General features: G+C 35.9%; 1 protein-coding gene across 1 annotated transcript in view; it reads right to left on the bottom strand.

Moving 5' to 3' along the window:
* Positions 1-12,500, bottom strand: part of LOC143027378 (neural cell adhesion molecule 1-like) — a 549,844-nt gene that overhangs the window by 98,562 nt on the left and 438,782 nt on the right. The window contains exon 5 of the mRNA XM_076188661.1: positions 3,645-3,962. Coding sequence (XP_076044776.1) covers positions 3,645-3,962 — 318 coding nt within the window. The remainder of the gene's footprint in view (positions 1-3,644; positions 3,963-12,500) is intronic.

Here is a 12,500-nt window from a genome sequence, read left to right as displayed (position 1 = left end):
TAAATGGACATATAAATCTTCCAATGACAAAAGTATTATTGAATCTAGTTTAATCAGGGTAACATGTAATCATAATTTGTATATAAGACTAAAAGTGCACAAACTAAAACGATTAGTAAATAGATGAATAAAAATAGATAAATGAATAAATAAATAAATAAATAAATGAATAAAAAAATAATAACTAAATAAATAAATAAATTAATAAATTAATAAATTAATAAATTAATTAATTAGTTAACTAATTAATAAATAGATAAATAGATAAAAAATAGATGAATGAATAAATAAATAGATAAATAAGTCAATTAGCAAATAAATAAATGAATAAATAAATAAATAGATATAAAAATAAACGTGAAATTGATCATTTATCAAAGTAGTTTGGTTATAGGTTGGGTGGCTTTTGCAAGGTAAAAACAAGTGAAAGGTGAGTTACCATCCCTCTTCCTCCATACATCTTTGCAGTTCATATGAAGTTCTTTTCTATTCCGAAGATGTTATCACAGACAAAAACGTTTGGTTCTCATTTTTTCCTTGTGCAGATGTGAATCTATACTGTATTCACATTAAAGTATACTTCGTTCCAGTCTTTTGTTTGACTAACGATGAGTTTCTGCATGTCATACGAGAAGGGCATCATAGATGATTATCTTCCCGCCGCCGGTCTCTCAGACAGATAAACACGCTTACTTCTACCTGGTGGAGTAGCTCTGAGAGTCCGTGGTTTAATCTTTTGGTCGGTTCTAGTATCTTCTCTTACTATGCGATACAACAGAAAACGAATCCTTGCTAATACAACACAAACAATAGTTCAGTGATCCCTCCACAGAAATCTATGGGATGACTTAGGGACCTTTAATGTTTGATGAATCACTGAGGTTTCCAGTCTGATAATACTTGAGATAACGGTGAAGAAAACGTTGCCTCTTAAAGGGTGTTTCAATTATATCCTGCTCTCATATCGGTGGAGTGATACTTATGATCCATAAAATTCTTTCATGGATGTGATTCTTATGACCATTATTGTTGTGATAAAATTATGATTATTAGATTTATAGTGATCGATTTTTATGAAATTTGCATATATATATTATATATATATATATATATATATATATATATATATATATATATATATAAAATTTATATATATATATAAGCTTTATCAATTTATATTGTAACATTCAATGTTATCTAAAGTTTTATATATATGTCCGGTGAGCGATGACATCAGTGACACCATAAAATCAGCAAGAAAAGCATATATTTTTGCATGAAAATATCGATACTAGACATCTGGTGTTACTTGCAGAGAACGAAACTACATTATGGTTTCGACTCGAAGGACAACACATGCCTACAATTCCTTGCATTGTATACAAGATTAATTTAATATTTTTAATATTCATCTATAAGTGATTAAAATAATTGACATTAGTAGGAACCTTGATGACCTATGTATATGGTGTAACTTAGTACCTGACCCATTGTAACGCCATTGAAATTGCAATGTAAATGAAGAACAGGTCAAATGATCGAATATGTGTTTGCTTTTTGATAAAAAAATTATGTAGGGTCTAAACGGATTTTTTTTAACATGCTCCAGTGGAGGTATAATCTTATTGCGCTCTATATAAAAAACACCTGCAAGTGTACCAAAGGAGATTGGTAAACTGAAATCCAGAATTTGTCTTCAATCTCAAGAATGACAACGACATGTATGTTGTATAAAAAAGTTATAACCCGATTTAACAATGGAAACTACGAGAGCAACAAGAGAAAGAGAGAAGGTTGCAAAAAAACAAAAAAAACACGTAGTGAAATATGAATTACAACAAATTACACAGGACAAATATATATATTTTTTTAATATTAGTTGCATGAGATTTCTTTAATGTTTCTTACTATTTTTTATCTGCTGATTTCATATATGAAAATTATTTTGTTCTGCATTTTCTAGTTTCCATGCAATTTGTGGAATACACTATAGTTTTCTGCAGCCAAATAGATTACTTACACGTTTATGGTATCAATAGGGACATATATTTTTTTCTTTTTTCGGATTTAATCATGGCCACAAGTAGATATATTATGTGAACAAACCTGATGCTTTCTGATACATTTGTGGATACTTCACGCTTATTCGTCAGAGACCCAATATAACATCGTTTGTGAGGCGAGCCAATAAAGCGTATTTTAGACTAACTCTTGGTGACTAAGACAAGAAATGGGCCAATCGTACTATGTGCCATAACTACGAAGAAATGCTGGGTGCCTGGACGGAAGGGAAACATGAAGGTTTATCTTTCAGAATTCCCATGACCTGGCGGGAATCGAAGGACCACACAACTGACTGCTATTTTTGTCTGATAAATACAAAAGGCGTTGGCAAGAAAAACAGACATAAAATCACTTATCCTAGTATCTCCTAAGCAATCCGACCTATTCTGCACTCTGGTGAGCTACCTGTTCCAATCTTTAATGGGTTGTCTACATCTCAAGAAGAGTATAGCGACTAAATGGAAGGGACAGACAATGAAACTCAAGATTCCGACGACTCTTCTTATGCTACATCAGTCTTCAACACCTCAGTAGTTTAGCCATCCAGCACTGAATGACCTTGTCCGTGATCAACGTCTCTCCAAAAATGCAGTAGAAATGCTAGTTTCTAGGTTGCAGGAAAAGGCTCTACTGAACCAAACCACAAAAGTTTCATACTTCCGAAATCGAGAACATGTTTTTGTGGAATTTTTCAAAGAGGAGAATAAGTTTATTTATTGTCATAATATCTCGGGTCTTCTCCAGGAATTGGATTCTATTGTATAATCCAAAACATTGGCAATGTCTAAGTAGCTGTTCCAGTGGGCCATTCTGAGTGCTTATGAGAAGAGTATAATAACATTAAAACTGTGATAGATCTACTAAAATATTACGAGAACAACTGGGCAATATGCATGGATCTCAAAATGGTGAACTTCCTTGTTTGTCAAAAAAAGAAGATTTAAAACTATCTCTATTTTCTTTGCATGTGAGACAGCCGAGCTAGAGACAAGCATTGGACCCAGAAAGAGTGGACCTTACGTGAGACTTTGGAAGCTGGTATGCCAAATATTGTCAATGCTCCAATCGCTGGTCGAGAAAAGGTCACATCAAACTAGGCCTGATGAAATAGTTTGTCAGAACATTAAATACTGACGGTGAGTCAATGTTTCCAACATATAGTCTCGGTTCTCCTTGCTTTGTCATTCGAGAAGATCAAGGCAGATGTGTTTGATGGACCACAGATTCGGGCACTTGTAAGCAAACAAGACTTTGTCAGAAAAATGAATGACAAGGAAAAGGGAGCATGTTTTTCATTTGTGGTGGCAATGGAAAATATTCTTAGTAATAAAAAGACTGACAACTATGAAACCCTTGTAACAACCATTATAATCAGCTTTTCATGACCTTGGATCCAACATGAGTGTTAAACTCCGTTTTCTATACTAAATCTCCATTCGTTAACCACTCTGACCATCTCCCTTTGAAAACCCATGTGAAAGCCAATATGGATCACTAAGCCGAATTTGGCACATGCAAACAATTTTACTTAGCTTATAAAAAATAGTTAACACAATCCGAAGGCCCTGTTCACTACTTACAAAGAACCCTGATGGTGACTGAGGCCACCAATGGAGTGGTGAGGTTGGTGTTGGAAGCGTGGCACTTCAGGATAGTGTTGTGCAGGCTCCGCGTGACGATGTTGGTCAACCTTGCCTCCACACCCAATTCCCGCCCTTTGTCGACCACACTCATTTGCGACTCGAGCATGCGACCTTCGTGCCACCAAGTCAGACTTGGGGAAGGGTGACCGCCCCACGACCGGCAGATCATCTTCAAACGAGAATCCAGGTTGAGGGGCCCCACAATTCCTATGACCTCTCGACCACCCATGATGATGTGTGGGGAACCAGGAAGCACTGTAAAAGATAAAACGGAAAATAATTAATGTCAAGGAAAATCATAGGAGAGGTGATTCTGTAGTTATATCATAGGAATAGAATAAATAAGAATTGCAAGACGTTTCAGACTTCTTTTGACATACTCAGCACCTTGCTTAACATGTAGCAAATATTTTTCTTTTCACACACACACACACACACACACACACACACACACACACACACACACACACACACACACACACACACACACACACACACACACACACACACACACACACACACACACACACACACACTCACACACACACACACACACACACACACACACACTCACACACACACACACACACACACACACACACACACACACACACACACACACACACACACACACACACACACACACACACACACACACACACACACACACACACACACACACACACATATATATATATATATATATATATATATATATGTATGTATATATATATATATATATATATATATGCGAATAAATCACAAAAACACGTGATTCACAAAATGTGTAATAAAACCACTTGGAAAATACAATGTAAGGTGACCGAATGTTTCGTCTATTTAAGACATTTTAACCTTTGAAAATGTCTTAATTAGACGAAAACGCTCGGTCACCTTTCATTTTATTTTCCAAGTAGTTTTATTACACACACACACACACACACACACACACACACACACACACACACACACACACACACACACACACACACACACACACACACACACACACACACACACACACACACACACACACACACACACACACACACACACACATATATATATATATATATATATATATATATGTATATATGTATATATATATATATATATATATATTTATACATACATACATACACATACACACACGCACACACACACACACACAATCACACACACACAGACATAAACACAAACGCACACACACAACTATACACACACGCACATATTGTATATATGAATATAGACTGAGAATAAAAAATCACCGAGGTAAAGTATTTGATTTCTGAACGAGATCATTCCACTTATGGATGGGGATAAGTATTTACAATGAACTCATAGGAGATACTATTGAATGTTAAGAAGAAAGGTAATGATTAAGAAAAGGAATGGAGTAATTTGCATGGTAATTAAGATGTAATGTAACTAGACTGTATTAAAACGATTGTACTATTCTGGTAATCATTTGTTTATCAGTTTCATTCGTAAATGATTGATAGATTCCCTTTAGTTGGGTAAAAAAAAATTCAATCATAATCAGATGATAAGTAATTATAATAAAAATGAAGATTTACATTGTCTAAAGGTTTGTAGATAATTCTACCTTATGACGATTTTTTTCAGGTAACTGTGACGGTACCTAATGTATGTGTTCTTAATGAAATGGAAATAGTTTTTCGCAGTGATACCAAAGGAATATCTTGTTAAAAAAAGAAACAATGTTATACGCAGCCATCCTAAACGATGCTGGAAAAGAAATAGAATATACAAAATATGAGTTATCAGATCCGTGGTATTAAGTGAACGTAAAGCGATGTACAGTCTTTAGTAACGACCGGTATTCATTCCAACATACACAGTAAAGTAAGATATTGAGTTGTTCATTTTAATTCCCAGTTACGGTAAGTGTTTATCATTAAGTTTCGAATTCATATCCCAAGTTGCAATGTCAATTCTCGTTAAGTACCATCCAGGTATAAGATATATATGTCGTATAATTCAGATAAGAATACAATCGAATATACGTCGTAAAAAATATTTAGTGACCATTTAAAAGCTTCTCACGATCATATTGTCGTGTAGTGGTGACCATTGATAAAGTATCATATTTTTTTTTTTTGTATTGATTTCAGGTATTGCTCTACGCCCTCAAATATAAAGCTTGTGAGATCAGGGTTGCATTTTCCTTATAACTTTTTCTATTCTCTTGCCATATTCATAGATACTTCATGATAAATACAGGTATATAGCATAATCCCTGATACTAGTCAGACACACAGAATAGTTGAGGTCACATCACCAAGGGAGATTTGTCCTAAAGGCAGACAAAGTTTTTATGTTACTCAATTGAATAGCCAAGCACGCGCTGTAAAGCCAGAAAGAAGTGACATTTATATTCTTCGAAGTCTCTTATATATTTTACACTCTTCCCTCATACGTGTCCTCCTCAACATTCCCGATGACATTATCTTCTCTAACCACAGTTCCTTTTTTAACTTAGTTCTTTCAGTTCAGACACACACCTTGTAGAGTTATGCTGTGGGTTATGTCAAACAATTTGATTTCGAATGATTGAGATCAGTTCTGTCCTGAGCTTAACACTATGCTGAATTAAAACATCTGTAATTCACAAGAAAAAATGCTATTGTAAGAAAGTGATTAAATATGCAATATTTTTTCAGACATTACCTTTTCTTGGTAAGTCCCTGCATAGTTCGATACCAATATATTTATAAAACCTTCTCAAGCACGGAATATGATATAGTAGAAAATCATCAGTAAGCCAACATACAGTATATACATATGTTTGTTGCGGCGTATTCATGAAACTCATATATAAGATTGATATGCACAAAACTAATTTGAAGCAGAGATATATACAATGAATTATTCCTCCATCAAGTAAAATTTTACAAATTCATGATAATATTTTACAGTATCATTACCATTTTTATTGAATAAATAAACATACCAAGCCAACACGTATTAGCGAGTGCTTGTATCCTTGGCAAGAGAATCTAAAGAGGTGAGATGAACTCGGCGAGACAAAACGTCATAAACTGGCAAGGGACATTGACAGTGAGCAACATGAAATCCCTCCTCATTTTTCGTCCGTCCATTTCGAACATTCTTATTTCTCCGGGAGTTCTGTTTCTAGTCCTTTCTTGGATCTATATTGGGGATACTTAACTAGCCACACAATTCTTATTGCTAAAACAACAACAAAATCAACAAATGCAAAGGCAACAACAGAAACTGTATCAAATTTAACAGGAGCAGCGAAAAAATCGACAGCAGAAACAACACCAACAGCAACAACAATGTCGAGAACAACAACAGCAACAAAAACAATAGACACAACTTCGACGAACACAATAATGATAACGACAACGACAGGGACAATGACAACGATAACGACAACGACAACGACAGCGACAACAACGACAACGACAACGACAACGACAACGACAACGACAACGACAACGACAACGACAACGACAACGACAACCACAACGACAACCACAACGACAACCACAACCACAACGACAACGACAACGACAACGACAACGACAACGACAACGACAACGACAACGACAACGACAACGACAACGACAACGACAACGACAACGACAACGACAACGACAACGACAACGACAACGACAACCACAACCACAACCACAACCACAACCACAACCACAACGACAACGACAACGACAACGACAACAACAACGACAACGACAACGACAACGACAACGACAATGACAACGACAACGACAACGACAACGACAACTACAACTACAACGACAACGACAACGACAACGACGACGATAACGACAATAACAACAATAACGACAGCAACAACGACAACGATAACGACAGCATTAAAGAACTCTACCACACCATAACATTAAAATGAAAGCGACATTGGCAGTGACAACAACAGCAACGATGACAGTGACAACGACAACTACGACAATAACAACATTAAATTACTACAACTACAGCGCCACCAATAACATCAAGGACTACAATTTCTTATACAAGTATTATCATTACTATTACTACCACTATTACCATCAATACTACTGTTACTATTATTACGCCTACCAATATTAACTTGATCAAAACAGTTACCAATAATATTACTATTACATATACTGTATACCTTATCACCACATATTCTTATTCATGATTAATCATTTATTCCCATCATCATCTTCCTCTTCTTCCCTCTCATCCCCTCTACCACAACAGTTAATCATTCTTCTTTTCCTTCTCTTTCTTCTTTTATCTCTTCAGGTCCCTTGTATTTTCTGTAATCTGGTTTTCTGGCCGTACGAACAGCAGGAAGGAATATATATCTTTGCTGTCACATACGATAGAAAATGTACGAGCTACTTATACAATGGTCTCCACATAGCACGCACCTGATGAGAACACTAGATATCTTTATCACAATGTGAGAAATGATACTTCTCAGATAAAGAATGGTAGCAACGGATTGCATTGGAAGAATTCTATATGCCTATCTGGCAAGATTTACCGAGTGTTTGTAACTCATGGTGTTACATGATGTGCCGGCAAGTAGCATTAACCCCGATCGAGAGGATCCAACACCTCCTGGTTGTAAATGCGTCAGCATACCTCCACTTTAGTGAGGAGGTGCGTCCCCAAGGGACCGTTACCTGGTTTCCGGATAGGGTCCAGAAAATCACACTTCCCTTTTATTTCCTTCTAACTTATCTCCTGCTCCTTTATTTCTGTCTTTTTTCACATAAAAAAGTCAGTAATTCGGCGCCTGTTCTCTCATATCCATTCATTCTAGCCAGAGACATAGAAACCAACCCAGACCCGTACAAAAACCTATGAATTACACAGATCTATCAAATGTAACACATGCTACATACAGGACCCATCTAAAATGGGCCATACTTCAGGACACAAACCCCAAAGAGTTGGAGCTGTAGCCACCACACATAACCTCATGCTCAAAAATATGCCAGCACAAAAATGCAGCACTCAAATCATATTACAAATAAACATAAATAATATCGCAAACAAACATAAGGAACTGCTTCATTCCTAACGCAAAAACAATATACACACGGCAATAATTTAGTAGAATAAACGAATCACCACAATCAACACTACCCATATTTACTGAATACACAACATTTAGAAAAGATAGGACACAACACAAAGGTGGATTCATAATATCTGATACCCAACAACATAACTTTTTTCAACAAAACAAAGGAAACTGAATAAATACTAATAAAAACATAGTTGAAGAAGTCACAAATGAAACATAGACGAAGAAAACCACATACAACATCACAAATATTTACATACCAATCAACATATCAGCCCCGCCCGGAGCTATGTCTTTTGAACTTCAGCCTCTCGTCTTACTAACAAACCATGCTCTTGATAATGACATAAACTCACACCAACCAATATGACTAAAGACACAAACAGCAAACCAAAGGGTACACAAAATATTAGAATGTCTCCAAACTGAACAGTAAATTCCACTAACAACCATGCCAGACCTCTTCCTCAACATAACCAAGAAGCAACATCCCGACATAATCATGTGCTCATCCTCCTTCCCTTTCAAAAATAAACAGCATAGGAAGGCATACACGCCCTCCCCTCTGATCGGTTACCAGTAAAGGTCATCCTAGAATTAGAAGGAGAAATGCAATCTACACACAACATTCAGACCATATCACCAAGCAACTCACCAACACAGGTGACCTGACGATTATAACTCATCATAGTAACTAAATAATGGCTGCTAAGAACATCCATTGAACAAACTAGAACTATGACATGGAAAATATGAATTGAAGTATTAACCCTACATACAATTACCAGACCATAACACCAAAGTACTCACCTGCTCAGATGACCTGACAAATAACTCATTATAGCAACTAAACAGAAGCTACTAAAAGCACCCATTGGACAAACTAGAACAGTGGCTTAGGAATTATGGAATAAAGATATTTCCTCAGAAATAGTCAGTGACGCTTCTCACCCCAGACAACCAAGAATCAAATAGATATAAAAGAAAATATATATATATATATATATCTTACTTTCGATACTCATGTAACCTTCAGTACACACGTCAAGGATATAACAGTGAAAATCAACAAGGAAATGATAGTAACAAAATAAATTGGAAGCATGAATTTTGGACACCAGATTGAAATCCTAATTACAGTCTACAAATAGTTCTCGAGAACCTCAACCTACCACTTTTCCACAGCATTGTTCATAACAGTTAAGAAACAATAGACATTTTGCAAGCCATAGAAATTAAAGTAAACAGGATGCACCAAAAATGCCTCCAAAAAACTCTTCTAATATAGCACTACATGAAAGTAATACGTATACAATTCTATTTAAGAGCTCACAACTCTACTCGTTCATCTTATTACATCAAACAGGAGCATCGAGCAGAAAAGAAACGCTGTACACAACTAAAACATATACATCCTATTATTCGTATCACACAATACATCCCTACAAAAACACATTCACAATAAGAGAGAGAGAGAGAGAGAGAGAGAGAGAGAGAGAGAGAGAGAGAGAGAGAGAGAGAGAGAGAGAGAGAGAGAGAGAGAGAGAGAGAGAGAGAGAGAGAGAGAGAGAGAGAGAGAGAGAGAGAGAGAGAGAAAGATAGAGAGAGAAAGAGAGAGAGATTGCAAAACTTATGAGAATAAACTAAAGTACAAAATAGTAAAAACTGAAGTAGGTGTCATAAACCAATAAATAAAAAGGAGGAGATTTATAAAACTGGGTAAGGCAGAATCGACTACTGAGTAGAACAAACATTTACAAAAATCATAAAAGCCTATATTTCAGATGGTAGGAAGGATGGACGTGTCTGAATTATTTGACATGAAAAGAGGGGAAGGGTGTCTGAGTAATGCTGACAAGAAGGTTATGTTTGCAAATGAAAAATAAAAAGATAATAAGGAACACAATTGTTTTTTTCGAACCTTCTAAGTTAGTGATGACGCATGTCAGACTTCAACGGGAACAGCCACCAAGGAATTCAAAAAGCCAAGAGAAATGGACGAAACTATGATAAAAGAAGGTTGGAGAAAACAGAAGAGCAAGCTGTAAAGGAAATAGAGTAGGAAAATGGACAAGAGAGGTAGAACAGAAACGAGTAATACAGAGGCGGTAATGGAACAGGTCAAAAGGAAGAGGGTGAAGATGAGAACATAAATGAGAGGGGAAAAGAAGGAATAACTTACATATAGCCCGGCAATGCTATTAAACATACAGTAAGTCACGGTTGCAAAAGGGTTTAGAAGGATGAGATTAATCATTTCCCTACGGTGAGGTGTTATTTATTCTTTGTTCTGACTAACGCCATGTTATTACATTCAGCTCATTGGACATCAATGTATGGAAGTTTGTAAAAAGGAGTACTGGGTCAGATGAGTGGGTTTAATCTGAAGGGAAAAAGAAGCTGAGGGAAACAATGCGTAGGAGGTGGGAGAAAAGAAACAAAGAATAAAAACAGAGGGGAATGACGGCCAAAGTGAAAATGTTGGTAAGATATCGGTGTAAAGAGGAAAATAATGATGAAAAATGGGGAAAGAAATATGTAAAGAAAAAGTAAGGAATTTCGCACGACGATGGCAGTTCTGTTTGTATTTCTTGCTGTTTCCATATTTTTTTTATTCATGTGAGATACCTTTTATCACTGACTCATTTATTATATGTGTGTGTGTGGAATAGGGAGATTGTTCCTTAATACTTTCTACCTTTATTATAATCATGCCATCTTTATTCAAATGAAAGTAGCATATTCTTTATTTTGTGGACAAGTCGGATGAATCAGGAAAAGGAATTGACAACGAATTGTCTCGAACTTCCCCCTCAGATGAAATTGTCTGTCTTCAGCCATGACGTATGGCACCTCGATGAAGGTGTCAAGATGAAATAGCGAAAAGTACAAAAATGCATAAGTCAAGGATTTTTTTTTCTCACGCAATTATGAGACACAATTTGTTAATTATTTACCTTCTTAAAACCAAGAAGTAATGTCAATCAAGAAAAATAACAGTAGCTACCAAAATTTTAAGTAATTTGATATCATGGCAAGCCATCTGCCTCATCAACTTTTAATCTCGCCAGAACTCCTCAACCTCTTCTTGCCTTTCGTTCATCACAATTGCATATGCTTCTGGTTTCCATCAATATTTCATACTTGCTGTTCTCTTAATATTGGAAATTCTAAATATCCTAATCGAAGAATGCATGACAAGATTGTGTGATATGTCTCATATCTTTTCATTCTAAAATGTATCTCACTTTTCCCAATGGGGGAATCTGGAACTCTTAGTCTTCTGGTATTTTCTTCATTGTCTACAGCTTGCTTCTTCCAAAGAAGACGTTTCACCCCTTCAGTACCACCAATCTATGTTATCTGTCTCCATGTAATCCCTCTTGGCAGTGAAGGGGTAATAATGAAGTCGGAAACTGACCGAAATGAAGTACTGTAGTGTTGAAGTCCCCCCCCCCCCAAAAAAAAAAAAAAAAAAAAAACGGAGAAGTAAGCTCAGACCGAAATGGGCCTAAAATCTATGTCACACTACTGAAACAGACCTTCATATATCATGGAATTTCAACTAAGGTCTTCATATATGTAATAATGCAATGTTTCATGGAAAACCAGAATTGCACTCAAAATATTAAGAGAAATATAAAAAAGAAATTATTATATACAATTAACCCGTTCTGTACGGATTGGCATCGTTCGTT

The sequence above is a fragment of the Oratosquilla oratoria genome, chromosome 8, assembly GCF_046742065.1.
Source record: "Oratosquilla oratoria isolate Oo_2021 chromosome 8, ASM4674206v1, whole genome shotgun sequence".
NCBI classification, from domain to species: Eukaryota; Metazoa; Arthropoda; class Malacostraca; order Stomatopoda; family Squillidae; genus Oratosquilla; species Oratosquilla oratoria.
The sequence above is the reverse complement of the archived record's forward strand: the minus strand, read 5'-3'. Positions and strand labels throughout refer to the sequence as shown.